Source organism: Erpetoichthys calabaricus, chromosome 18, assembly GCF_900747795.2.
Source record: "Erpetoichthys calabaricus chromosome 18, fErpCal1.3, whole genome shotgun sequence".
NCBI lineage: Eukaryota > Metazoa > Chordata > Cladistia > Polypteriformes > Polypteridae > Erpetoichthys > Erpetoichthys calabaricus.
The window spans coordinates 42,906,687-42,934,139 of NC_041411.2; the positions used below are offsets into that span (position 1 = coordinate 42,906,687).

At 36.0% G+C, this 27,453-nt stretch overlaps 1 protein-coding gene across 1 annotated transcript in view; it reads left to right on the top strand.

The window, feature by feature from the left end:
- The window catches only part of rnft2 (ring finger protein, transmembrane 2), a 34,853-nt gene extending 9,078 nt beyond the window's left edge, over positions 1-25,775 (top strand). Inside the window, exons 3-11 of the mRNA XM_028824305.2 lie at positions 3,031-3,108; positions 3,255-3,739; positions 9,775-9,851; positions 12,894-12,994; positions 15,978-16,131; positions 21,216-21,365; positions 21,521-21,586; positions 23,189-23,290; positions 25,112-25,775. Of these exons, the coding sequence (XP_028680138.2) occupies positions 3,062-3,108; positions 3,255-3,739; positions 9,775-9,851; positions 12,894-12,994; positions 15,978-16,131; positions 21,216-21,365; positions 21,521-21,586; positions 23,189-23,290; positions 25,112-25,246 (1,317 nt within the window). The 5' untranslated portion in view covers positions 3,031-3,061 and the 3' untranslated portion in view covers positions 25,247-25,775. The remainder of the gene's footprint in view (positions 1-3,030; positions 3,109-3,254; positions 3,740-9,774; positions 9,852-12,893; positions 12,995-15,977; positions 16,132-21,215; positions 21,366-21,520; positions 21,587-23,188; positions 23,291-25,111) is intronic.
- The last annotated feature ends 1,678 nt before the right edge of the window (positions 25,776-27,453 follow it).

A 27,453-nucleotide genomic window follows, 5' to 3' on the forward strand; every position in this document is an offset into this window, starting at 1 on the left:
CTTGAATCTTCCATTATCTACAGTATATTAACCTATGTTATATTTTAGTTAAAGCTAAGCAGACTGAAGAAAATTTGCCATTAACATTAACGTAAAGGGTTTGGCTCTTACAACAGTATTTCCTGGTTAGTTACAAAGCTGAAATTTGGCAGGATTGTACATTTAGGTCAGTAGGACATTTTGAAATGTCAGTATTTAAGGATAAATACATCTCCTGCAATAGAAAAACTAAAAAATCAAAAATATCAATGTTTTGACTGATTTGATTGAAATTCAGTAACATTATAGAAGAACGAAAATTATTCAACCTGTGTTATGTTGTTTTTTTTTTTTTTTTTTGTTATTCATTTTTTTTGTTCATAGTTATTAATATTATTTTAAGTTACTTGCTCTGCATGGTGCTGACAGGTGTCTTTATGCAAACAAAGGATGTGGCAGATGCAGTTGACTGCAGCACTAACCAATAGTGTGGATGCATGACGTTGTTGTCCTGTACAGGGAAAAAAACATATGTAATTGGGTTTGTCGTGTACAGTGAGGTGTGAAATAGTAAAGAGAAAGTTCAGTGAAGCTTACTTTTTTGTTACACCTATAAAGCTAAAGGCAGAGAGAGAGAGAGAGAGAAAAACAGGTGGAAGTAGCATCCTCTGATTCAAGAGAAAGGGAACAGATGGTGCAAGATTAAATTTAACGGGTCTCCCAAAAAGCTACTCCATTGTAATACACATTCATATCTACAGACTTTGAAAGTAGACCCCCCCCTTCACCCTCCAAATCGTTTACATTTACCTGCACATCTGATTACTTTGAATGGGGATGTCCCACAGCTACCTGCTCTCCAACATTCTTAATGTATATCCTGACCTTGAAAAGGGTCTCCTGATTGTTTTAGAACCCTCCAAAACATCGTACAGGCAGTTATTTTTCCCCACTTCAAGCACTAGAGAAAACAACCCCAAAAGTAAGAACATATTAGCTCATTATACAAGCTGTATAAATGTGCAGCCTGTAAATGTGTTAGAAGTTAAAACTTTATTGTCTGCCTATGGCAGTGGAAAAAAAATGCAATCTTAAACATACAACTGATGAAAAACACAAATGACGTAAACAAGTGAAAATCGTCAACATGTAATATTTAATTTAACTAGGGGGCTCCACCTCCTGCTGACTTTGCTTGCCCACCCCCAGGTTTGGTTTACCGGATATACAATTTTAAAGAGATTACTTTCATGGGAATTGTTACATATGCATTATTTTCACTTTTACTTTAAAACTTTAGTAAAAATAATATTTTGAATTAACTTTTCTTCAAGATCGCATTGAATTTTGATTCCATGTTTGAACTTGCATTGTGACGACACAACGTATAATTGCCTGTGAATGAATATCGTTTCTTTCTCTCTAATAAATAAAATGACTTTCTCGATTGTTTGTCCGTACTCTTTCTTCTTCGCTTTGTCGTTGACGTGTCATCTAGAATGCATAAAATTATTCTGATAAACTTTATAAGAGCTGAGAGTGCAGGAGGTGTGTTTGACAAAAGTATTCAGATGACTGAGGTTAGATGACTGTGGTCTTGTTTGAAAATAGTTGTAAGTATGGCGTGACTTGAAAGAATCTCATGTTAAAAGTCTCCGTCTCACGGGACTCAATACAGCGCCAATGTTTTTGGAATTTTTTAATTCTCGCTGACAACACGAAATAGACTATCTTCAAGTCTCTGACTTAAAGTTTAAATCCAAACAATATATTCGATCTCTTTTCGCTATTCTGTTATTTCACCAAGTAATAATTTCCATTTGTTTGTGCTAATGCGATCTTTCCTATCTTTTTTTTTTTTTTGAGACTTGAATTTTCGTACTTCCATTATCTGTAACCTGCTCTGCATGTGTACCGCACTGTTTTTGAATTCTTCACGACATTCTACTTTGTCATCTACTCTTTGTCCTTTACTTCCTGCCCCGGGCATGGTTAAATCTTTCTCGCGGGACATATAAGTGTCTTACTGAGAAAATCATGTTTCATCTCCTTCCAAGATTTTTTTTTTAATAATAGAGAGAGATACACATAGTTAACAATATACAGTATACTCCGATTTCAGGATTTTTCCTAGTGATTATCCATTTCAATTCAAAAGAAAACACTTTCTTGTAAAATTGGTTTGCATGACCATAATTAATAACCAATAGACACTGGGGAAAAGCATAAAATGATCTAATGCAGAAATATTTTACTCGTACAATTGTATATAGCATGACCCAGTGACCTAATAGTATGATTTACGTATTATTTGACTGATACATTTGTCCAAGGCGACTTGCAACATGTGTGATGCAATTGGTCACACTTCATTTGGTTTTCCAGTTGGAGCACAGGCAGATGAAGTAACTTGCTCATGGTCACATGGTGTCAGTAGCAGAATTTAAACCAGCAACCTCAGTCCTTACACCACACTGCCTGCCAATAATATTAGCCTTTGGTAAAAACATGGGCAAACCTTGGCAACACAGCTTATCTACAACATTGTACATACAACGACAAAATGTGCAGGGTCTGTCCCCTGGACATAATGTCCTCTGGCATCCACTAGATGGCTGCAGTGTCCGACAAATGAAGGCAACAAGAAACACAAAGAAAAGAGGCTAGAATGAACAATGACCAACAAGACACGTAAAGAAAGAGGGGTGTAAGGGATTGCATATCTAATGAACAGAGCTTCCTAAATACACAATGTAATCAAAACAGATGGACTTAACCATTGTTCAGCCGTGCTAGTTTATTGTATTCCACCACTATAAACAGAGTTACGTGCAGTAGATTTTTAACACCTAAATAATATTTTCAATTTGGTGTTTTCTTTGATGGAACAAACTACTTTTTTAATTTGCTTCTTTCTGCGTATTTATTGCAGGTATATAAATGATTATTGAAACAGTAGGTTATAGGAAACATTTATTTTCCTTCATTGCTATAATTCAGATTTCTGGATATGTCTTTATTGCATACATGCCATCTTTTAATTTTACATAGAACCTTTAAAGATACTCTGAAACTTTGAAGAATGCAGAGGAGGCATAGCAGTAACACAGACAGTTTGCCACCTGAAAGGTATGTTCTGTTATCTAGCTTCTCTTTATACTATCAACTTATTTTTAATATAACTTGAAATAGATTATTTGAAAAATGCTAATTCTAATATTTATTCCCTTGTAGTACAGTATATTGATTTTGTAATAACTTTATTATATCCTTAGAACAAGAACACAGACAGTAGGTTCAGAGGCCAGTCTGGATGAAGGAGGAGTCTTTGAAGGCCTTAAACAAGAGGGTCCTTCTCACCAACAACTCTTCTCAGGAATGGTGGGCCTGCCTTCTGGAAACATGACTACTACATCCTTCCAGGCAGCAAGCTTAGTGTTAGGCTCCACGTCAGATGTCTTTATTCAAATGACCACCTCCAACAGAGATGAAGGACCTCATAGACCAGACAATGTCCCTTACCTGCCAAGGCAAATGCCTCACCATCACCACCACCATTTCCACCAGCCTCCTCCCCATCGCTCATCCCTGTTGCATGCGGCTACATCTGATCGTCATGGAAATGGAGATGAAGGACCAGATGATCCTTCTACCCCAGCCCCTGCCCTATCTGAGCTCAGAGCTATTATTTCATGGCTACAGAAAGGCCTGCCTTTTATTCTTATACTTCTGGCTAAAGTCTGCTTTCAGCACAAACTGGGTAAGCTTTAAACAATACAAATTTATTATTAGTATTGTGTGTGGGATTATCTACTATTGCAGGCCAGGTTTCTAAAGGAAGTATTATTTTAGGTGTCCATTGGCAGAATTTTAAACGTGCACATTTGTGCACAAAAATGTACTTTTAATCCATTACATTTGCCATCCTCAGCTTCCTCTAATTAAGACCAATCATACTTTTTTTTTTTTGCTGTGAAAAACTGAAAACAGATCCTCATCACTAGCTGGTTTATTATGTGGATTTTGTTGGTCCCTTTTGGCTTCTAATATTGGTAGCAAATGGAAAACTCTTATCCCTTTCCCATGACTTGTTTTGATGTACTGTATTCATTGGTTGTGATTGGCACTCAGTAGATAGATGTCCTGCTACTCAGCAAGTTGCAACTTTGAACAAACTTGAAGGAAAAGGTGCTCTAAAAATGCTACACCCATTCTGGTGGAAGATCCACTACAGTACTGTATATAGAAAAATAGAGCAATAGAGGAGTTGCCAAGTAGCTTGAGGGAACATACCTGGTTTCTAATTCAGATTAGACTGTTTAGTTTGGAAATAAAATCAACTGAGTTATTTCATGTGTTGTAATCCCATGTATGTTAAAGAAGCAGAAATATCCTCATACAAGAACTCTAACTGCAATTTATGAATGCACATAGCTATGATCACTCAATTTCTTAGTGGGCAGATCAGAGCATACTAGCTATCCAACATTTATGTAAGTCACCATTTGAAGAAAGGTTTATATTAACAACAGCACTATAAAGCTTTTTTAGTCTGAAATGTAGAGGGTTGAATTTTTAATTGCCCACAGCTGAGCCTTTTGAAAATATTTTTAAACAGTTAAAAACCTGTTGGTTTCTGTAAAACGAATAAAACAGTACTATAAATTGTTTTAGTTTTGTTTTTTCACAATTCTAATTTTAATGCAAATAGTACAATTTTTTGAAAAGACATGCTGCGTTTATTTTAAAGTGTTAAAAAATCTTAACATTGATGTAATTAGGTCTTTATGGTGTACTGTGTATGTGTGGGGGGTTTTTTTTTCCATTTACTCAAGTACATGTTTGGACAAGTAGTTTTATTTAAGATATATAAAAATATGGTCTGAAGAATAGGCAGTTATGTGCAAATACTGTGTAACATCTTCACCACCCTCCGCTCTCCTCTGGTTCTGCCACAGAGATGAATAGCAATATGTGACCAGTAAGTGTGCGCATCAAAACAGTACAGTTTGGAACAGGTTTTGCCATTAACAAACATCTAAAAACTATTTGAAAAATGTATATAAAAAAGTTATTCCTCCTGCATTATCACACACTGACCAGCCATAAATACAAAAAAAGCTGTCCCACTGAATTTTTTAAACCACTCTTTTGTTTTTAGTATATTCACCCTTTACTTGTTACTGCTCCTTCCAGGTTAAAAGAAATGATCAGGTTGGTTTATTTATTTTTACTTTTAAAGGAAATGGCGGGGGGGGGGGGGGGGGGGGGTAAACTTGAGCAATTCTTAACACTAGTTACAAAAAACGCAGTGTCGGTTTACAGCATGACATCCAGAGAAGTTCATATTCTGCATGCATTATATACTACAGCATTACTCAGGATTAGAAAAAGTAATTATTTTAAATAGCATTAGACTTATAAATGGAAATTTATATACTAGAATGGATTTAGGAAGCAGAGCGGGACAGTGTTTAGCACTGCTATCACATCTGGTATCAAAAATATAAAAAAAAAAATTCAAGTGTGTTGATTTTTCTTCTGAATACTCTACTTTTCTGCTCACATCCAAAGACATGCATTTTAAGTTAATTTCTGATTCTAAACTGGTCTTGTCTAAGTGTGGTTGGCTGTTTGCATGACTGATGTCCCATCAAGGAATGGTTCCTTCCTTATGTTAGAGGTTGCTGGTCCTCCACTTGCCTTGGCCCCTTATACCCCTGAGTTGGATTAAGTAAGTTTGACAATGTTACATGAGGTTAAGATTTAATTAAACTGAATTACATTGAAATTGAGATCAGTTTATTGGTTATAATCATTAAGATAATTCTGATTTTATTTTTTCTATTTAATCCATTACTAACAGTTGCCACTGTGACATGATAGGGTCTTGTCAGTATAGACGCATTAATTACAGTATATTTAGTATCTGCAAATAATACCATGATGGACTGGTAGCCAGGATATGCCCCATGAAGATGAGCTGAATTGTGCAGGTTAAAAAATAAATAGAAAGATGCCAATAAGAATTAAATAAATTAATAACTATTAGTTGAAGGTGATGTTCAATTAGTGACCGGAAATCGGCATACAATTTAAAAAAAAAAAAAAATAAATAAAAAAAAATTGCATCTACAGGGTTTGCATCAGGCTAGTGTTTTGATCTCCTGACGTTTTGTTGTTAATTTACTTTATATAAAGTATAAACTTTATATAAAGTTTTATATGGATTAGATGTATAAAAAATATGTATTTGTGAGGCAGCATAGAAAATTTAAAACAAAGCAGATTTTTCAAATTTAGAAATTAGATAATTATATATAGTATTGCTGTAAACCGCAAATGTGCTTAAGGGTCATTATCTTATTTTAACCAGGTATGTCAAGTGTTTCCGAAATTCACTTCTTCTTGTGGTCTCTATGTTCTTCAGAATGAAATATTTTCTTAATATTTTTTCCTTTCAGTGACAGACTGTCTGTGCCCCATGCACATCTCAGTTTAGCAGCCACTTTTGAGTCTGCTGCACAACTATTCCAATTTGTCATGTCCCCTTATAGTAAGTAGCAGGATTTCACAAACACAGCTCTTAAAGATATCTTAAATTTACAGCAAACATCCAAACATCTTGCACACACCTCATACACAAAACTGAAATTGTGTTTACCACCTGCTTCCTTCTCTTCACAACACTATATTTTATATGAACTCAATTACAGAATTTTGTAGTTCCTCTCAGTCCCTTCTTTACACGTGCTTAATGGTCATCCACCTTTTTCAAGCCTCCTGCCGGGTAACCGTAACCTCACAACTTTCACTTGTCAGAAACTTCTATTTTAATCACCATTTATGTTTCACTAGCAAAATACCCGCGCTTCGCAGCGGAGAAGTAGTGTGTTAAAGAGGTTATGAAAAAGTAAAGGAAACATTTTAAAAATAACGTAACATGATTGTCAATGTAATTGTGTTGTCATTGTTATGAGTGTTGCTGTCATATATATATATACATATACACATATACACACACATATACACACATATACAGATATCTTATATATACATATACACATATTTTTTATATATATATTTTTTATATATATATACATATACACACATAGATGCACTTACAATAACATAGAAATCAATATAAACAACATTAACATCATTATCATATGACAATATGAAGTAATATATAAGAAGCACATTTCATATAAATATAAATTATTAAACAGTAAAATCTTCTTGTATAATTTGCTACCGTGGCTTTTCGTTGGTCTGTCCAGGATTTTAAATCACCTGTAGCTTGCAAACCGTTTCACCTATTGACTTGAAATCTGGTACACATGTAATACGTCACGTCTGCTATCCGCTTTATGGGTGATGATTGTATTACTCTTTTTATGTTTATTTTATTTTAGAATCAACTCCTATCTGCGCACACCAGGGCGGCCGTGGGCAGATGCGTATGGTGTATTCACTCCATGTTATCGTGCATTGCGCTGTCACTGGTATTTTGATAAAAGAATTTGAACAATATATAAGAAGCGTATAAATTATTAAACAGTAAAACATTAACATTTAAGAAGTAAAGTTACATTGAGTACTACTGCAGTGCCTTCGGGTATACCTCATTTTTTGTTTGCCCATTACATGCTTAAATGTATACATTTTTTGATGTACCTACCCGAGAACACGCGACATATAACCGAGCGTGGGAGAAGCATGGATTTTAAACACGCGTTGAGTTCATCTGCTGGTCTCCCTCGTGGAATAACTGGTAATGTTTGACTAAAATGTACAGCGAGTAAAACGACATTACCTCTTTTTTTTTTACGATCTCTGAGATCTTGCTTTTTTCGGTTCAAGGCTTCATAAGCTCTTTTATGTGCCATGGTGTACTTAATAAGTACTAATTATCCCAAACGATCATCTTTGAATGTTGCAAGACTTTCGCCTTGTATGTAGATCGGGGTAATTACATTCATTGCATTCCTAGTCTGAATCACAATCTGATTGTATGGGTGGTTACCTGGCACTGTAGGGTTGCCACCCGTCCTTTAAAATACGGAATCGTGCCGCGTTTGAGAATGAAATTGCGCGTCCCGTTTTGAATCAATACTGGACGGGATTTATCCCGTATTTTTTTTATCATTTTTTTTTTAAAGCAGCGTGTCATGCAAATCATCCCACACGCATTTTATGAAGATGCCTCCTTTCCTACTTTTGATTGGGTAATACTTGATGTCATCGTTAGTTTGATTGGTCTTTTTAACTGTCCAGTGAGGAGGGCGTGTCTTTTAAGTAGAGTCTGCAAAGTGTTGGCACTGAGATGTGGCGTCAGCGCCATAGTTGAAGCCCCTAACGTTGCAGTCAGCAAGTCGGCTAACATCCGCCATGTGCCGTCTTTCAGTTGTGAGAAGCAGATCATAGAATGGTTGAAACTGTTGCCCTTAACGTTGCGCCACGGCGTGTGGTTCGTTTATACCTCGTGTCTTCTCATTAAACTTTTATCTCGCGAATATGTTATTGCAATCCGCAGCGGGAGCGTTTCTATAAACTTAATTTAAACTTACGTTTTACACCGTGCTTTGTTTCCCCTTATGAACATGCTTGTATGCTTCACTCGCTCCGTTCTCAATTGTTTAATTAATTTTTTGCTCTTCGCTGTTTCCGGCTGTTCCTCCATTTCCCCCTACTTCGTTCTTTTATCTCGCGAATATGTTATTCCAATCCTTAACGGGAGCGTTTCAATAAACTGATTGAAAATAGTTTTGCATTTACCTTTTTAGTAAAAGGCGAGCTTTTAAGCCTGAGAAATCACCCCGTAAATGCACACGTTTAATTGCACATGTGTTAATATGTATGGTTACACAGTATTAAAAGACAGTGAACAACGTCAGTTACCTTTGTTCCCGCGTTTGATAAAAGGTGAGCTTTTAAGCCTGAGAAATCACCCCGTAAATGCACACGTTTAATTGCACATGTGTTAATATGTATGCTTACACAGTATTAAAAGACAGTCAAAAATTAACGTCATTTACCTTCGTTCCCGCGTGTGACTCGTGCTGTAAATCTCTTCCTTGTTTTTAGTTCACGTGATTACGTAGGAGGCGTGATGACGCGATACGTGACTCCGCCTCCTCCATTACAGTGTATGGACAAAAAATATGTTCCAGTTATGACCATTACGCTTTGAATTTCGAAATGAAACCTGCCTAACTTTTGTAAGTAAGCTGTAAGGAATGAGCCTGCCAAATTTCAGCCTTCCACCTACACGGGAAGTTGGAGAATTAGTGATGAGTCAGTCAGTCAGTGAGTGAGTCAGTCAGTGAGGGCTTTGCCTTTTATTATTATAGATTATACATCAGTGTCACTACAGATACTTAGCAAGCATATACACCTGAATTTTTCAGGCATTGTGTAACCCATTCTGAGATCTGCAAATGTATAATATGGCTGCTTTGCCAGTGTTTGATGCACAATGAAAAGATCTGTAGAACATGATTACTATACCCGTAAGTTCATTTTGCTGCAGTTTGATGACCAGTAATGCATAGTACAAATAATAAAATCAGTACTTTTATAACAGCATTTTCAACACTGCAAATTAGTAAAACTAAAATTTTCATTAAATAAAGTAGTCCATTTAAAATGGAGTTTAGGACTGATATGATGTTATGAAGGGATATTATTTGTGTGTTTTTGTTAATAGTACCTATGTCACAAATGCATTTTTACACATTGCTTCGTACTTTTTGGGAGACGTGGTTTGCAATTTTATTTAATCATTGTCTTTAGGTATTGCAGTGTGCATTGGGTTGGCCAGTACATTTGCAAGTGCAAATTCAACTATCAAGTATCAGGTCTCTTTGAGGGTAAGGACGCATTTTAAACTGTATTAGTGTAATTATATAAGGTGTGGCCAGTGTGTGTGTGCTCAGAGGTGTTCTTTAGCCTCCCCCAGATCCGGAATAAACCTGAAGGAGACCAAATTTATATAAAAACGGTGGTTTTATGAATGATGTAATAGAGGGAGGAGGATAGATACCAAAGTTTCAAATAAACAGGGTTACAAATATAGTTGCTCCAATGGACCAGTCTAATACAGGGTCCTTCATCTCTATCTTTAAATTTCCTTTACTGCTCCAATACTTGTATGTCTATTGTCTGGCTTCTAAACTTCCAGTAAGCTTTTGTCTTTATTCACCTCCTGATTAAAAATTCAAAAAAGTTATGTCCAGAAGGGGGCTTTTAACTCCCAGTTAGAAACTGCTTCCAGGGTTAGGATCAGCCTCTGGATCCCCTGGGACCATTCTCCTAGTGTTCTGTTTCTAGCAGCAAGGTGGACCCTGCGGTCTTAAATCCCCAGCTTTCAGTTAGAGGACCAGGCAATCCCCAAGTCAGGTGCCAATTCCAGTAAGTAGGAGGAGGCTATGAATCACAAGCATGGCACTCGGCTGGCACTTACCAGACTGAGTAGACCTACAATTTAAGTGATATTCTGTATGGGGCCTAGCATTCCCTGGTGGTGATAGCTCAGTTCCATTGGCATGACTACAGTACGGAAGCATATTAAGGCCACGGTGAAAAAAAAGATATGGACACAGTGAAGAAAAAAAAACTAAATGTCGAGATTAAAGTTGACATGTTTATTCTCGACATTTCCACTTTATTCTTGCCATTCACTTCAAGATTAAAGTCGACATTTCCACTTTATTCTCGACATTTATGTCGACATTTCTACTTTATTCTCGTAGTTTATTTTTTAAGTTTTAAAACTAAACTTCATCTTAAAATTAATGTTTAATTTACTAGATTTTCTCAAACCCTGTCACAAGTTAATGTAGCACATTAAATGCTTTATGTTAAGTGTTCCCTGACCCAGTTGTTAATCTCTACGCGCTTCTTAAGCTGACTTCCTCTTGCACTGAGGAGGCGCCGGCAGTGATCGCTGCATATTAACTTCATGATATTCCTGCTCTATGAACATTCAGAATACTAAAATAAATACTTTTTCATGATAAAATATATTAAGGCATGTATTAAACACGGGTGGCGGGGGGCACGGTGGCGTGGCTGTACTGCTCCTCCCTTTGCATTAAGGGGTCTCCAGGTCTACGTTCAGTGTAGAGAACTTTATGGCAGGTGTGACGAGGCTCCAAAAAACTGGATATATGAATGGGTATCGCACAGGTTTAACTGAAATATTATGTAAATGTTGGGTTCGTGATGTGGTGGTCGAAGACACAGACACAGAATTCAATGGACGTTCTCCTGAGCGGGACTTTCTTTATTGCATGCTTGCTGTCTCTATCTGACGTACTAAACCCCCAGTTCCTATCCTTCCTTTTTCTTTCTCCACATAACCAATCACCACACGATAAACATCTTTGTGAAATTAAAACTAGTTATAAACTTAGACCTCAGAGTTTTCAGAACTTAAAAAAAAAAAAATTCTTCGTTTTAAATGTTTAATTATGCCATCCATTCAGGGTTGCACCCATCCCAGCAAGCATCGTGTGCGAGGCAGGAGCAAATCCTGAATGGGGCGCCAGCACATCACTGGGTGAATACGAGCAACACATACAGTAGCAGGGTCCATGATACATAACAAAACCCCACATCCTACATGACTTTGAAAAGAAACTGAAGCACGCCGAGTAAACCCACCAGAAAAACATGCAAACTCAAGGCAGAGAACACCTGGGACCCCTTTGCTGCGAGGCAGCAATGCAACCACCACGCCACCGTGCCACCACATGCTTTAATACATTTCATCACGAAAATTATGTCAAGTATTTATCTTAGCATTCTAAATGTTCAGAGAGCAGGAATATCATGAAGTGAATGTATTCTGTGCGGCGATCACTGCCTGCGCCTCCTCTCAGTGCAGAGGAAATCAGTTTAATAAGCGCGTACCGATTAACATGGGTCGGGGAACAGTTAACACAAAGCATTTAATGTGCTACATAATTTATGACGGGGTTTGAGAAAATCTAGTAAATGAAACATTCATTTTAAGATGAAGTTTAGTTTGCGACATTCTACTAACAAAATAAACTACGAGAATAAAGTGGAAATGTCGACTTTAATCTCAACGTAAATGGCGAGAATAAAGTGGAAATGTCGAGAATAAAGTCAACATGTCGACTTTAATTTCGACATTTAGTTTTTTGGTTTTTTTTTCTTTCTTCACTGTGTCCGTATTTTTTTTTTTTTCACCGAGGCCCTAATACGCTTCCGTACTACAGGTCTTTACAATGGTATTGGTCTCTCTCTCTCTCTCTCTGCTGCTTCTTACATGACATTAAACTGCTCATTCACAAATTTGGACCCTGTTTCATTTTCTGGATGATCTGCATTCTGTTTTAAGTTTTGTATGTTTACTAACTTTATTAAAAAAAAAAAAAAAAATTGTATTATAATCTGAATAACGTTCTAGATTGATTGGTGACTCAATATTGGCCTGTTTTGGCTGACGTTTTCAAATTGACTGAAGATTATTTATTAGCCACATTTTGTCTATTACTAGTAAACATTTCAAGGCATTGCTTTACCTTGTCTGAACGTTTCTATCCATTAGTACACAAATACTGTTCTCCATATTTTGTTTCTTTCTGTTTAATCTAAAGGATTTGCCCTGCATAAATCTGAGTATAGATTATTGCCCAATGACACTGCAGCCTGCAAAATTAAATAATGCTATAGCTCTTTGACTGAGTGCAGGCTATTGGCAAGACATGCCTATTATACCTATATCATTTAGTAGGAATGATTGTCATGGGGTAGTGTCCTGATCTGGTGTGTAACTTTTTCATGTAAAATTCCTTTACTCTTTGATTTATCTTAATCATGCACACCACATATTTTACAGAGACTTATTCTAATAACTTAAATTATTTTCATTATTTTCTCAGGAAAAGAGGTCAGTTTTGGTCACATTCTGGATTATAATTTTCCTGACAGGTAACACCCTGTATCTGTACCACACATTTCGCACTGAGGAGCTTTATAACAGGTAAACAGCAACCTGTATGTTATTCTGTTTTATTTGTATTTCATACATTCCAAATCTCATTTCATTAGCGTGACATAAGAAATTCAAAAATAATTCTCTCCCTTAATGGTTGTTCTTAGTTGATCTTGTGAAACTGAAGTATTTATTCAATTTTGCATCCAATGGTTTATTAACAAATGGGTTGAAAATTAAGTCAATTTTTTTGATCATTTTCATATTAGAGACAGTAATATACTCATTGATTTCATATTGAATTATGGCGGGAATTGCATATACATTTGTGCTACATAGTACAAGTTTTGATTTTTGCTTTGCACCCTCCTCACCACCATAACCTATCATCGGTAGGCACAAAAGCTTTAGATTTGTCAAAAATGTACATATATTTGGTTTTCGACAGAGCTTGTCGTTTTAGTGGTTCCCTGATACCAAAAACACGATATCTCGATGATGGGTTTGTGTGTGTCTGTGTGTGTGTGTACATGTCACAGTTTCTTAGGGGACGGTCTAGAGCTAAAACCGCTTGACAGAAAAATGCCAAAGTTGAAACTTAAGCCTGTTATGAGATGATGATGTGCTGCTTAATTTTTGATCCAAATTGTGCAAGATAATGAGGAACTCAAGGAACCCTCAAATACCATAATTCTGCAATTAACTGTGAATTCTTCTCATCAATTGCTATCATAATGACCTATTTTATGATCAGAAACATCAACATCAGACCAGTAAATAATTACTGAAATATTATAGAATAGTTTGGGTAACTTAGTTCCTGGGCAGCACGGTGGCGCAGTGGTAGCACTGCTGCCTCGCAGTAAGGAGACCTGGGTTCGCATCCTAGGTCCTCCCTGTGTGGAGTTTGCATGTTCTCTCAGTGTCTGAGTGGGTTTCCTCTGGGTGCTCCGGTTTCCTCCCACAGTCCAAAGACATGCAGGTTAGGTGCATTGGCGATCCTAAATTGTCCCTAGTGTGTGTGTGTGTGTGTGTGTGTGTGTGTGTGCGCCCTGCGGTGGGCTGGCACCCTGCCCGGGATTTGTTCCTGCCTGGCATCCTGTGCTGACTGGAATTGGCTCCAGTAGACCCCTGTGACCCTATGTTAGGATATAGCGGGTTGGAAAATGACTGACTGACTGACTGACTTCGTTCGCTAATGTCTGATTTTTTTTTTTTTTTTTTTTCCCCCTCCTTTCTGAAGCTACAGTATAAATCTTACATTGGAACAAGAAAAGGTGTAACATGGCAGGGTGTGCACACTAGGGTACACAGACAAAAGGTTGTTGTACCAGCCAGGTCACCCCTTTTAAGTAGAACAAAATAGTAGGCTTTAGTGCCCAGAAGTAAGAAAACAAAGTGAGCTTTAGGCAGCCTTCACACAAATACAAAATAACAGAAAAGTTGGAGCTCTGTATTTCTCGAATGCCATGTCAATATGTGATGCTGCCTTCTGGGAACGTCTCTGTTTTATAGTGTCTTAGCTGGAAGGGGCAGAGTCTACTCTGAGAGATGTAGGAAGGATAGGTGTCCTTAGTGAGTAGCTTCTCGATGCAATGGGAGAAAGCGAATATACTATTAGTGTCAGTGTCCTCTCTTATCCTGGGATGAAACTGCTTACCTCTTCAGAACCTGGAAGGTGGTCTCCAGGTGCAAAGGAATGACAAGTAAGCTCATATTAAAAGACAGCAGAAGTCTATTTAAGGAGCATGAGTGATTTTTTTTTTTTTACTTTGCTTAAGCTAAAGTGTTGAAATCAAATGTCCAAAATTTTATCCTATAGTTTTTTTTTTTCAGCTGATAGGCAATTTCTACCTAAACTCGGAGAAGATTAAATTTCAATCTCTTCGAGGTATTTGCTTTTGGCAACTCCATTAAATTATATTAAAATTGAATAAAAATTGTTTTTTTTCCTCCTCCAAATTAAAGACATGAAATGAATGCATAATATACACTACCTTAGTCTTAAAGAAAACTAGGATCGCAATTCTGCAGAATTTTTTTTTTGTGTCTGTCAACCATTATAAAATCTAACTACCATGTACATTTCAAAGAGGATGATAAATATTATATGCGGTTTGTGTTCTGTTTGTTTTAGCTGCCTAATGTATGAAGAAATGTGATTTTATGTATTGAAATGCGTTCTGATTACATAATTGCTTCCCGTTCTGATAAGCAGCATGGTGATTTTGGCAGTAGGGACTGCTACCTTTCAGCTATCAGAATATGGATTTGATTCTCATCAGTGTCACACTGGTGGAGTGTACACTTTTTTGTGAGTGTTCTAGAGAAATTCCTCATTCATCCTGCATACAAAAGATGGCTAATTAATGGTACTTAACTAACATTTTATCAGTCAGAGTGAGCATGTTCAAGTGTTCCCTGTAGTACGCTGGCATCACATCCAAGACTGGTTTGTGATTTGGTCCAGTTCTGCTGCCTTTAGACTATTGCTTCTTGTGGTCCTTTATTGGAAAATGCCAGTTCAGGAAATGAATAAGAGGATATCTGTTGTAATGTTTGATTGCCCACTCTTCCTGGCCAATACAATCTGTGTTTTTAATTTAAATATTTTGTCTGCATTTTTTATTTTACTTTTATTTAGGTTTTCCATTAGTCTGTTCCACTTTTTATGTAAGTATTTTTATTTTGTTTATATATACATTTATTTTAATCCTTTTTTTTATCAGTTATTTTTACCTCATGTTTTCTAATTGTATTATTGCAAGCTCATTATTCATGTTTCCTCATTTCACCTTACTTAGCATTGTTGTTACACACAAGGGAGAAATAACCATAGCTCAGTGCTTGTCACTCTCAGGTATGCTATTCATTTTGTGTTGTGTATGTATAATGAAATTATATAAAACCCAAAATCATTGAAACATTTTAAAATGTTTGAATGAGATATTTCTGTTATGATTGTATTTCATTTTCCTGATGACAACAGATGTTCCAATAGCTGTTTTCTTCTCTTTCTGTTTCTCCTCAGCCTAATCTTTGTCAATCCCAATATTGACAGCCTAGATATCTTCAACTTGATTTGGGTTGTGGGGATCACAGACTTCGTTCTCAAGTTCTTCACTATCAGCATAAAATGTATAATTCTGGTCCTTCCAAGGATTCTCCTGGCTTTTAAATCACGGGTAAAGAATTAACCGGTACCTCTGGTGTTTTAGGAATACATTAAGTTAGATAAAGATTAAAAATAGAATTTTTTTTAATATGAGTGGGTTAATTATTTAATTGTAAAACATCTAGATCTGATGAAGAATTATGTACATGCTTATTGGAAGTAGAGTGAAAAACAGGAAGACAACCAAATTAATTCTCCTCAGACAGTGTAGTTGACAGCTTGTTAGGTCTTTATTCCTTCCCATTTATTTCTCTTCGCTAAGTCTGTCCCTTTTGTTTTGCTATTGGTCAGAGACTTTGCTGAAGGTGGAAGACTGTTTTTATTGTTGTACGCTCAGTGAAGTAGGGGCAGTGATTTAAAAAAATATTGTGCTTGTTCACAAGTGGTTTTTAATGATCAAGGGGGTCTTTTTGGGGGTTTTAATACTGAGTATTCAAATTTAACATCAAGGTTGCAATTTCACGTCTACTATGATGCATCATTCTTTCTGACATGTAGGCTTTGTTTTGGGGCTTGAATTAAAAATTGGGTTTGACCACCTGTTAACGAACTTGAAACAAATCTTGACCTACATCTATCTCTTTACCCCCTTCCTTGTTAAAAATGCTGTCTCTGGTACAACTCTTTAATTCCACCAGGGGGGGTAAACGTTAATATTTAACATTATACATAGTTATTGTCTGTTTTTTTTTTTTTCACCTGTATTATTATCATTCTTTAATTTAATATTATTTATTGTATCAGTATGCTGCTGCTGAAGAATGTGAATTTCCCATTGGGATTAATAAAGTATCTATCTATCTATCTATCTATCTATCTTCTATCTATCAACCAGAAGTAGTCACCACAAGGCCCAGTTGTTGTATTGGTCTTCTTAATGGAGAGAGATTGACAGGAATTTTGACTTCTGGTCAGAAACTAAAACGGTACCACCATTTTTGACATGACTTACGCCAATAGTTCCTGCATACACATAGGAGCACATCTAGCAACAAGGTCATTAACACCCAAGATAGTCCATTGAATGGGTTCTGCACATTCAGTGAAACTCGGAGTCAGTTGAAGTCTTAGGAATCTAACTGGGTGATGGCCAGCTTCACTGTGATTTACAGTATGTCCAATGGCTGCATAAGTTTGTTCCCTTAGGAGTAGTGTTCACCTTAGTTACATTAGACTGTTTATCATCCCTGATATACTGTAACAACTCTGCTTCCATGTTCAATTAAGAAACATTTTCTAGAAAGATTAAAGAAGGGCAGATTAAGTAACGGTACAGTCAACACAGCAGACTTTTAACTGAAGTCTGTAAGTGAAGTTGAAGTCCTAGTACAATACTGAGTGCCCTTTATGAATATGATAAGAGGACAGATTTTCTCAGAGGAATGGGTAGTAAACCTTTGGTAATATATTTATATTAATAAAGATGGTCTGAACCTTTGATATTTTGGTTTAATTTTTCTTTTCTGCAACATACCCAAGATATTTTTCTTCTGTTAAGCCGAAATGGTACATGGCAATATTACATGTGGTTTTACCAAAAAAGTATGTTAAACTAACAGCTCCATGTGGGTGAAACAGTCAAGCCACCATATTTTTATAAAGTCTTTAGTGTCATGCATAATTCGAATGGAAGGACTTAATGCAGCCATTGTCCAGACAGGTTTGTCAGTGGTTTTTTTTTTTTTTTTTTTTTTGTGTATTACCATCTGTTAAAGGTATCTTCCAATGCTCTTTGACCTTGTTGATTGTGGATATAAAATGGACATCACCAAATATGTTTATCCAACGTGTAAATGGGGAAGTCTTCAGAATAAAACTATTTAACTTTGCAGAAGTTGTTGCAGAAATCCCACATTTCATATTGTGTTTGATTTAAAGCTATTGGGCTGGATCAGGGACTGTGGATCTCCTCAGTAAGTCCAAAAATGAGCATCTTTTTGATTTTGAAGTCAACTTTAACTCCTTTCTCTTCTAGGATTTCATGTGGTTATTTTTGACCACAATGCCCAAGTGTCCAACTATTATTTGTGTATGTGGTCATAGACATTCTTTCTGAAACGGGTAAGGCATGAGGAGCTGCTTGCATGTCTGTTTGGCATGACTTACCATTTACTATATTAAGCCATTTTCCATGAATATGAGCATATTCTTTATTGTGTGTATAAATGCAATTGTAAATTGGCATACTATAACACCATTTTACACATTGTTCCGTAAAGGCATCATTTCAGTGCTCTCTTTCAAAAGTGAAGCAGTAACTCAGCTGCTACTAATATAAGGAGGAGTCAAGAAAGAGTGGACTGATATCATCTTCCTGTGCCCCTAGAATTATGTACCCATATATAGAGTTACTACATGATACAGACCAACTAATACATTGGAGATGGTGTTCTAATTACTTAAAGCCCAAATTACTATAGTACTTTCACCCAGGACCAGTGGAAAATAAATTGTAATGCGTCTTTGGTGTTCACAGTGGTAGTATAGTAGGGAACTATTGCATCAGGTGTTTTTATTCAGCATGCATTTTTCTTTAGGGTCCCCCTGTTCTGCCAACCCCAAGCCCCCCCATATGGCTTTGCGGGTTCAAGTTATCTTTCTCTGTCAAATGTCTCCAACTGTGTCCTTGTTTGTAGTTGCCATCTAAACTGTTATTTCCAGCATACATTTCTTTGTATTAGCCATTTACTTTTGATCAACCTGCAGAGAGAAAATGGATTATAAACGTCACCATCCTATCTTAGACTGCCATTTCCACGGCTCTTTCTGTGTAGTTGGGCCCTTGTTGAAGTTACTTTACCACCAGGTTTAACTGATTGATAACAGTTGACCAATTTGTTGTATTTCTGATGTTTACAGCAAAAGATGTAACCATTTCTTTTAACTCTTCATCTGAAAATCTGTCCCTTGTGGCAATTTGGGGAAAAAGCATTTAGCCAAGGTTGTGATTGGTACCATGTTTTGGATTCCCAAGCAAACTTGTCATCTCTCCCACATTGAAAGCTATCTTATGATTGTTCTTTGACCTCAAGAAATTCATTAAGAGTATGAGGACTTTTATTAAATATCACCATTTCTTCTTTGTTAATTACTGTCATGTTTTAAATATATAAGCCTCTGCTGCTAATCTTGACCCTTTAGCACAGTAATTAATCTCGTATAAATTATATTGTTTTCCATAGGTTGATTGCAACCTAACATTCAGTACCATAATAATTTTAAGTGGTTTGTTGGGGGGTGGGGGGCAGGCATTTAATTAATCTTTATAAAAAAAAAAAAGGATAAATCTTAAAATTGGCTCTCATGCATACACTTACTGATGAGAACATTGGCAGAACTGTTAGAGCAGATGCCTGTGAGTTTTGGGGATTTGATTTCAATTTTTGCTATGTCACTGTCTGGAGATTGCTTGTTGTCCTTGTTAGACCTGCAAGTTGGGTTAGCTGGATACTATAATTTAGCTTGATATGATGGAATAATAATATAGATGTAAGAAAATTGTCTAGGGTTGTATTGTCTGCTGCAGTCAGAATAGGGATTATCCTTCTACAAAAAAAGAGTTTAATAAAAAGGAAGGATAAATGCCCAAATATTTATATTTAAAATGACAGTTTAATTTTTTCCACTTTAAGAGAATTGTAGAAATAATTCATTTAATATCTTACAATTGAAAAAAGAAACTGAGGGAAGACACAAAATGGCTTATGCATTTTGTCCACCCAACACTGAGCATTTTGATTATATTTATTAGAATATTTTTATACAGTATTCTTTTCTGTTTGTTGGCTTTGTGCTTTTTTCAAAATTGGCCTCTATTGCTGTTATTTGCATTCAATTGTTTTATCTCCCTAATTGTTTTAAGTTTTATAATTCTCTTTAGTCAGTCAGAGATTAAGTTGTATTGCTTTTTTTTTCTTTCCTAAATGTGGCTTATCAGTCTTCTTGATCCATATGGCAGTCTGTAATTAAAAGTATAGTAATGTCAACAGAGTGCATTTTAATTTAAAAAGCTTTGTTTATACCCTCATGCAAAGATGAATATGGAATGGAAATTTGTTTTCCTCTGTTGGATTGGGGGTAAAAAGCACCAATACTGTCATCATGCAAAATCAATTCAAATCCTCATCCATCCCTAATGATAAGGTAACAGGTCTTTCTCCCCAACAGTTAATGGCTTTGAAAGACTTCCAAGACTCCACGCAGAGTGTTACTGCTCATATACGTGCAGTTTGATTAAGTACTGTCCGGCAGAATGAAAGTTTTTAGACTTTCTCTCTTGGGGAAACCTAGCTGTATGATTTCAGGGACTCTGAAACAGACTCTAAATTAGAAATTTACCACTAAAGTTACAGAGTGACCTCACAAAGTCTGCCTCTTGGATCACATCCAGCACTAGTTTTCATGATGACTGATGTAGTCAGATTGTCTCCTTCTAGAGACAAAAGAAAGATAAATGGCCACCTTTTCAAAGGGTGCACTTCTGCCTTCTAGTCAGCAAAGCTCAAGGGAAGGTGATTAATCCTTGTCAAAAAGCATACACTGATCTATTTGGTTGTGTCAATAAACGGCACCATTCACCTGCATTAGCAGATTAATTGCGTCTGGTGTTACCAAACTAAGTAATGCAAAGAAGAACATCGGTTAGAATGTGAAGCACAGGTTGTGTTGGTTGTTTCACACTACAGTACTTTCAAATTTATAATATTGGGCCTTCTACAAAAGCAAATATTTCTGCATATGAGAAACTGGCAGTGCTGATAACCCCCAGTGCTCAAACTCATTCTCAGTGATTATACAAATACTGTAAACAAGTGTAAAAGTAAATAGTTAATGTACAGATCATTAATGAAAGGTAGCCTCATTATTCCCAATATCAGCTTTGTTAGTTACAGTATTACATTTAATTTCCCTACATTTTAAAACTTTTTTTATATGTAATTTTTCTGTTTTTAAATCTAAAAATTTAGCTTAGTATCGAATGTATTGGGATTTCTAGGAAACATTAGGTGCACACCTTTTTCATTTGCACGTTAACTTTGATGTGATGATGGCTTGTTGTGTCTTTATTGCGGTGATGTATTTTGTTTCTTTTAGGGAAAGTTTTACTTGGTGATTGAAGAACTGAGTCAGCTTTTTCGCTCCCTTGTCCCCATCCAGCTGTGGTACAAGTACATTATGGGGGATTATTCAGCCAATAGTTATCTGCTCAGTGGTGTACTCATAATTCTTTACAGCCTTTGCAAGGTGAGTTGTGCAAACTGAGGAGTCTTTAAACATAAAGATATAAAAGTTTCTGAGAGGTGTTTATTTAATACAGAAATAGCATAAATGGTTAGCAAAAGCTGTTTTTGTATTAGCATCTAAAAGGTTTTTTTTTTCTTCTTTTTTTTAAATTTTAGAGCTTTGATGTTTGTGGACGTATAGGAGCACTGCGAAAGGCTCTTAAAGTTCTTTGCAGCTCACAGGTAACAGACCATTTTTTTTTCACTGTCAACTAATTTAAAGCACAATTGTGCGCTCTGCTTCTGTTTTTTGTATGGCTGATACCGAATGCCTGTCATTATACACTGTTTTTTGAACTCTTCTTCTTTTATACATTTTGATTATTTAATACTTTAAACTTTTAGCTTTCTTCTTCAGCTATTGTTAATGCCTCTAAGGAATTGCATCTAAAAATATTATCATATAAACAGCAATGACTGTGGTAAAGCAGTTAGTGCTGCTACCTTGTAGATCCAGCAACCTGGATTCAAATCCTGCACCTAGTTACTGACTATGTGGACAGTGTGCACACTCTCTGTGTCTGTTATTTTTTTCCCCAGTGTAAAAGACAGGGGATGCCACTGCACCCCCAAAACCCCAGACACAGCACACTACTCAGTCCCAGATGCAAAATAAAGGTTTTTATTGCTCAAAATACCTTATTTCCAGACCAGTTCCACAATTTTTGAATAAACTATTCCTCGTTTGCCTTCTGCCTCCTGACTCTTATTCACCGGAAGAGGCTGGATGGCTTGCTTTTATGTTAAACCAGGGAGTACTTCTGGTACTGGGGCATAGCCCGACAGAGACACTTCCAGGTCAGATGGAAGTCTTCTGAAGCAGGGAGTCATTTTCCCTGTAGCACTCTCTGGTGTCACCCAAGGACCCTGGCAGGGCTGTCCCTCGGGACTACAACTCCCATAAATCCTTGCGGACTGGACCCAGGCCACCAGAGCACTGCCATCTGTCATACTGGGAGAAGGAACTGCCTAGGATGCACCATCCTTCATCCATTAAGTTATTCCCTTGTATCCCTTTGTTGCTTCAATTACATTCTGGCCGGGTTATGCATCCTTCCATTACAGTGTCCTGTCTGGGAAAGTGTCCAGCACAGTACTCACACCAGGTACTAATTTTAGCATTCCACACACATTCTAAACATGTGTTAGGTTTATCGGTGATTCTAAAATGTCATGTGTGAGTGAGTGTCTGAGTGGACCTTGCAATGGACTGGAGCCCAAACCCAGGATGGTTCTTGATTTATACCCATTGCTGCAGGGATAACCTCAATCCCTCATGACTCTGAACTTGATGAAGTGAGTTTAAGAATGTTACATTATATTACTTAACAATAATTAAACTGTTGTTAAATATAAATTAACACCACTACTTTCTCGAGGATGGATAGATAGACTTAAGCTATTTAAATAGATAAATACAGAAACAGGTAGACAGATAAATAAATATACACACACACTTTGGTCTGTATGTGTAATTCATAATATTTGAACACTTTGCTAAGCAACTGAGTCAAAATCAGCATATAGTCCTACCATGCTCTTTTTGCTGCTAACATTGCTGCAAGTAATAGTTTGGAATACATAGTAAATGAATGATAAGCAACATAAACAACATGTGAAAGCATAAACTTTATTAAATACAGTAAGCTCTATAAAATATCTATTACACAGTAGTGCAGTACCGCCATCCAAGTTAAAAACAGTAACAATATTCATTGTGATTCACGTTTTTGATAGTGATCATTTATGGTTTTGCTTCTTCTACATTTTCCATTTTTCTTACAGACATTTGGTGTCCGCGCCAGCAGTCAGCAGTGCATGGAGGCTGGAGGTGTGTGTGCCATTTGCCATTTGGACTTTTCTGACCCTGTAATCCTGTTATGCCAGGTAAGGTTTCTCTTGTGCTATTCCTGTGTTTTTTTTTTTCCAGCAAGCACTTAATGCTTATGGTAATGTTCCTTTCTAAACAACAAAATAAGTCTTTGAGTCAAAATAGAGCTTAGCAGCTGTTTGCCTCCACTTCTTCAACAGGTCCCAGCTTACTTTAAATTCCTCTCTCACAAGTTGATAATGTTGTGCCTCATTGCTGTAAGAGGAGAATTGCTTTATAAATTCTAATATTCCCTTAAAATGCAGGTGCCATACCATGGCCTTTTGCAATGAATCTTATACAGTATGTGTTTTCTAAAAATACACATACAGTTTCAGATATTATTTAACCTGTATCTATTATTTGAGCAAATACATTGTAAATTTGGATCATGTCATCCTTGTAAAGTGTGCATCCAAAACTCCATCTTATTCTGGTATATCTTGATACAACAGAAATCACCATACTGTATTTTGGAATTGTGCTTTTAGTCCTCTTGTGTAAATGAATATTAAATTCCCCAATTCCTGAGCAGAATAAGAAGCAGTACAGCAACTTCTGGAACACCTAGGGCTTTGCTGATAATTAATTTCTTAATATACTTAAGTGTCAGATCAGGCACATAATTACTTCTTGTAATCTGGCTTTATTTTTGGATCAGAAGATAAATTGATACCATGACTTATGTAGTGAAGACATTCAAATGCTAGCTAATAACTAAAACTTCCATAAAATGTTGAAGTCAAAAATCTTTGGGCTTTTGCAAACCAAATATTGCAACTGATAGTGTTGAAATCTAATTAACTTCTGTAACAGTCTTACCAGTATTGTTTACTTGTTTATATCTACTGGTACATATGCAAGGAGACTGATGCCTTATCCTGGGCTCCTTCTTTCTTTGAGTCAAGTGCTGTTGGGATAGTCCCCAACTGTCTTCTCAAACAGTCTAATTGGAATTTAAAACCCATAAATGGATGTATTATACATTTGTGTAAAATATCACTAAGCTTTATTTTTGTAAACCTTTTAGAAACGCACATGGAAGTATTCAGATTGCTGTTCTCAAAGTAATCCTATTTTTCTGTCAGCGTGTTTCATTTGACTGGAAAGAATGATTTTAATTTTGGCTGGATCCATTGAAAAATATATACTGCACTTTTATATAGCCATTCTTGACTTGTATATATGGTATGGTGCATTTTGGATTTCTTGTCCTCTCTTATTCATTAATTTGAAACTTTTACATTTAAGAAGTAACTTCAGTAGATAGAGTAAAGTAAATGCACATTATGGATTGTCATATTTAACCTTTTATAGGACCTTAGGTGTCCATGTATACCAGCGCTGATTCCTGGTGTTATGCTAATGCTTCAGCTCCCTGCAACCATTTAAAGGAAAATGTGTACTGAAAATGGATGGATTAATTACCTGTACCTGTTGTTTGTAAAGGGGGTTGGCTGGTGAATGGGGAATGGTTTTATTTGAAAGCTACATGCATTCCATCTGATAAAGTGTTTTCTCCAAAATGTGTGGAGATTGTTTAGTAAATCAAACTGATTCAGAAGGAGTGCTGTGGCACAGCAAAAAAAAAAGGAAACTCATGCATAACAAGGAGGTGTAAAATTATAAATGTTATCTTGAAACAGTATAGTATTACAGTGTCTTGATCCCCCAAGTATTTATGTACAAAATGGCTAAAACTCTAACTTAAATAAAAAAAAGTGCAAGATTTGATGAATGGAGAAATTTTGTACAACTTTTGTTGTTGTGCACTTCTGCTTTAAAATTGGTTTGCAGCATAACAATAAACACAAAGGTTTACTTTTTTCTGTTGACAGCATGTGTTTTGTGAGGAGTGCTTATGCCTGTGGTTTGATCGTGAGAAGACCTGCCCATTTTGTCGCGCAGTAGTCATTGACACACTGCGCTGCTCTAAGGATGGCACCACCTCTGCTCATTTCCAGATTTATTAGTGCATCGGAGCGCATACTTGTGCAGGATTTCACTGTGTGTTTATCCTGCTAGTGGCAGAAATTGAAACTGCATCTTTTGATTCACTCTGCTGTGCTTCATTTAGACACTTGCTTCTTCTTCAGTACATCAATGAGAAAGTAATGAGGATACAGTAAGTGAAAAACATTAAAAGATTTCTAATAAATACCTTATTGCACATTTTTGAATGTCAGAAATTATAATTTGTCAAGTTTCATAACTTATTTTTTTTACATTAACTGCATTTGACATTTTTTTTAAATGATATGAAATTTACTATAACATACAAAGAAAAAAAAAGTTAAAGGTTATTTCCATGCTGAAAAGTAAAGGACAAAGACATTTAGGCTTTATATTGGTTATCAGGTGTGCTGACACACAGCTGTACGCAAACTACATAATATACATATGTACATATTTATGCACTGTATACAGTGTATTCACAAACTAAAACAAAAAATGTAAAATAAAGCAAAATATCAAAAAGGAAAGATAAAAGAACATGTATAATTGCTTCACCCTTCATTTCACAAAAATAACACATTTTGGGTCTACATCTACTTAGTTCTGTGAAAATGTTAGATTTTCTGAATCACACATTTTTGATATTGACTTTGATCAGAGATCCATTTCAGTACAAGAAATATGTGTGTGCTTGGTAAAGAAAAAAGATGGGCAACTGATTTGTTTTTCCATGTAGGTGTGGTCATTCAGTCGTTTCTTCAGTCCAATTTAGTGCCCACTTTCAGAACAAGTAGAACTGATATGGAGCAACTGTTCTCTAAATCTAAACACACTGGCCATCATTATCACGGTGACATATCCCCCTCAAAATCTATCTGTATTGGTACATCAGTGCCCTTTTAAAAGAATAATGGTTTATGATCTCCTTAGAAAAAAAAATCATTGAGCTATGATTACAGCTCCTGAGCCTCAACCAAAACACAGACATTAATATAATTCTGAAATACAGGAGATTTTTGGACAACACTGTGTCTTGCTATTGTCCCAAATACATTTCAGGAGCATAAATTAAAATCATCCAGGAAGCTGCAAAGAAATTCCAGAACAATTTTCAAAGATGGGCAGTTCAGCCCTCTCATGGCTAAAGAATGTGTTCATGACTTCAGCTTGCGAGACACTGTGAAGATGGGGATTGCAGAGTAAAAGAAAATCAGGCTGTTGCTCACCTTTTGGCAAACAATCTTCGACAGTGGAAAAACTATTCTACTGACAGGTGAGTTTTGATCTGAAAGCATTCCTTTATGTGTGGTAAAAATGGAACACCCCATTCTGTGAGAAGTACTAATTGTCAAGAGTGATGGTGGTAGTGTCATGGTTTGGAAGATGCTTTGTCATTATTGAAGAAAACATGATTCCTGCTTTAATCCCATTTAATCTGTCCATTATCTGAAGCAAAAGTATAATCGATAAGACAGCAAAGCAGTCATCCTGAAACATGTAAAGCAAGTTGGTGACTACAAAACTGAAGGAAAAGACATTTTTGGAGTGGTCAAATCTACATCCAGACATAAACGTAAAATGAACATAGCCAGAGAATGCACTATGGGATAGTGGGCCAAAATCATTTTATAACTATTCAAGAAATGGATCACTAATTAAAAGCAATATTTTAGGTAAAGATCTTGCAGTGGTATAACTATTTACTGTGTATCTAAGTGGGTGATTACTCTTTTGACATAAGTCTGTTATATAACTATGTATGAAATCCAGCAGTGTTAATTCTGTAAAAAAAAAAAATTGTGGTGTCTGAGATCTTCTTCTGTTCAAGAATTCATTATAAGAATAAGGCAAGAATTTTGCAAAAATAACAAGATTATAATAAGTGTTACTTTTTTTTTTTTTTAATTCAGTTCTTATATTGCATGAAAGTAGGACAATAGTTCTTACAAAATTACTAATCTGTACTAACAATATAATTCAGGGTCAATTGAAAAGAAAGCTGGCTAGAGTAAAATTGTCCTTCTGTTATTATTCTGTAGTTAAATAAGCTTTAAAACGTATTGGTACACATTAAACATCACAAGTCTACACATACTAACTTATATTTTACCCTTTGTTGATGTAAAGCTTGAAATTGGCTATCATATTTTTTGAGCTTTTAAAATAATTTTATTCTCATCAATGCTGAAATTAAAAATATATGATGATCTAAGAAAGTAATTCA